The sequence below is a fragment of the Aphanomyces astaci genome (genome assembly GCF_000520075.1).
Source record: "Aphanomyces astaci strain APO3 unplaced genomic scaffold supercont1.89, whole genome shotgun sequence".
In the NCBI taxonomy this organism is placed as follows: Eukaryota; Oomycota; class Saprolegniomycetes; order Saprolegniales; family Verrucalvaceae; genus Aphanomyces; species Aphanomyces astaci.
Window position 1 is genome coordinate 211,305 of NW_009798352.1, and position 2,197 is coordinate 213,501.

At 41.8% G+C, this 2,197-nt stretch overlaps 1 protein-coding gene across 1 annotated transcript in view; it reads left to right on the plus strand.

Moving 5' to 3' along the window:
* The window catches only part of H257_16659 (hypothetical protein), a gene marked incomplete at both ends in the record, with an annotated part of 1,993 nt that extends 1,565 nt beyond the window's left edge, over nucleotides 1–428 (plus strand). The window contains one exon of the mRNA XM_009845185.1: nucleotides 415–428. Within this exon, the coding sequence (XP_009843487.1) occupies nucleotides 415–428 (14 nt within the window). The remainder of the gene's footprint in view (nucleotides 1–414) is intronic.
* Between the last annotated feature and the right edge of the window lie 1,769 nt (nucleotides 429–2,197).

Here is a 2,197-nt window from a genome sequence, read left to right on the forward strand (position 1 = left end):
CAAGTATATCTTGGTCTTTGTATACAACACTTATCCGTATGAACGTTTCCATTGTATCCGGATTATTCAGGATGTTTAACCTATTTACCAGATAAAAAACGTAAGTAAAAATAATTTAACGTCAACATTACGTGGGTTTAACTGAAATAACCGAGGCGTTGAATAGTAAAACGTCTCCTCCTGAGGATGGCCGATCTGTAGTCTTTAGATGAAATGCACCATAACAAATCATGTTTCTACTAAAATAGTATCATGATTTGTAGCGTGGATGGTTATTAATAATTGAGTTTTGGATTATCATTATTAAGAAAGGGAGAAAGGGTAGGGTTGCATGTTCTCGTCTGCTACCCTCCCACACAGAGCAGCACTAGCACTTGGCAAGCGTATTCGTCACTTACACGACACCACTTGTAGCAATGGCACACTGACGTACTGTGTTTGTATGCTGTTGCGAAATGCTCGATTTTGATGCTTCTATACCGATGAGGACATTTAGCTGTAGATATGGCAGTGATGGTTGTGTTGGCAACGAAATCAGTGTTAGTGATGTTACATTACGAGGCGGGCACCAAGTGAAAGTCTCATGCCATAGTAATATACGCTGGTAACGTTATATGGGATAAAGCGGCGGTGCCCATGAAACGCTTGATCGCCGCCATCAAACCCATCATCTAGACACATACAAAACCTATCGTCGCGTGAATTATCACCGGTCTACAAGGAGGTATGAATGGAGTGTGCAGGAGCGCTGTTGTAAGATCTGACGCAGATGCACAGGAGGGGGCTGTCAGGACCGTCTTCAGCTTGTAATGCACCTGAGCACACTCATATCGCCCGAGCCACATCGGTAGATCGCTCAAGGGGCGGCCTAGTTGTAGTCGTCTCCTCGAGTTACCACGGATAAGCACTCAGTCTACCGGTAGCCAAGATGTGTGAGGTGTTGTGGACCATAATTTGTATCTGTCAGAATTTAGTGGCGGCATGAAAGGATGACATAACTATGCATTTGATTATTTTCATTGTATTGTGCACCTGTGGGTTAGTCAATTGCCCAGGAGGATGCTATGCTGTTGAATTATTTATGGTGGAGGGGCTCTGGATATGTTGGCCTTGGACGTCAAAAAACATCCCATGATAGTCTCGGTATGAACTGGTCGTACTGTAATGTCATGAATGCACTTCTTTTCATGCGGATTTTGCTGCTATTGTGACGTAAAATCAATTCTATTAACTGTAAGACACATGACTCAATTTACTATGTTCAAGAACCAATCAAACGGCGCAAAATTATTTTAAGCAAACCTTTGCAAATAAATATCCTCTTCATGTCTATCCGGAAAGGGGAGAATGCATATTGGCAAGGTCTTTGCGAATTTATAACCCGTGCAAAAGGATTGATGTCCTTCTATAATAATATACCCTAAACACATCATTTGTAAGCAAATGATCAAAAGTGTGATTCATGTAATTTCCGCCCACCACGTAATTTCCGCCCAGTTGGCAGCCAATCACAATCATTAAACGGTGATGATTGAAATATTCGTCGAGCAAAATGGACAAGCGATACAACGATGGGTCCTGCATAAACTAATAAAGCTCCTCACGACCTTGAGAATGCATGTTTTTGCAGCCTTATCACACACATGGGCGACGAGTTACGCGACTTCAAAAGTACGACAAGGTGGGCGGAAATTGCATGAAACACCTAACTTACTTTGATCGAGATACCAACATGTGTCTTAAATTGATTCTCAAAATGGTATCAAATTTGCTTGGTTTTTGGTGTTTTTCTCTTGCAATACGACTGCAAAACACAATATAATCGGTGTGTGGCTCAAAAGCATTATTTCAGCTATTATCTCCAAGTTTCAGAGGTTAAAAAAGTTAGCTGAGCGTGGAGATTTGGAAATTCTCCCGAGCCGCCTTCCACAGATGTGTTAAATTGATTTTTTACGTTACGTGGGAAACGCATTTTTGTAGGTGGAAGATCTATCGTCGCTTGCTACAGTACTGTAAAGCTGATCGTTCTTATGCGGGTATATACTATACACAAGTATGTCCGACAAGCTCCATTCGGCATTCGGAAATATGTTCCCCATAAGTCCAATACAAATGTCAAGTATCTCCGCCTGAAATTGTCCGAACGTTGCCCGCAAAGTAATCATATTCACCCTTTGCGATCAACCAACCTGAAGTA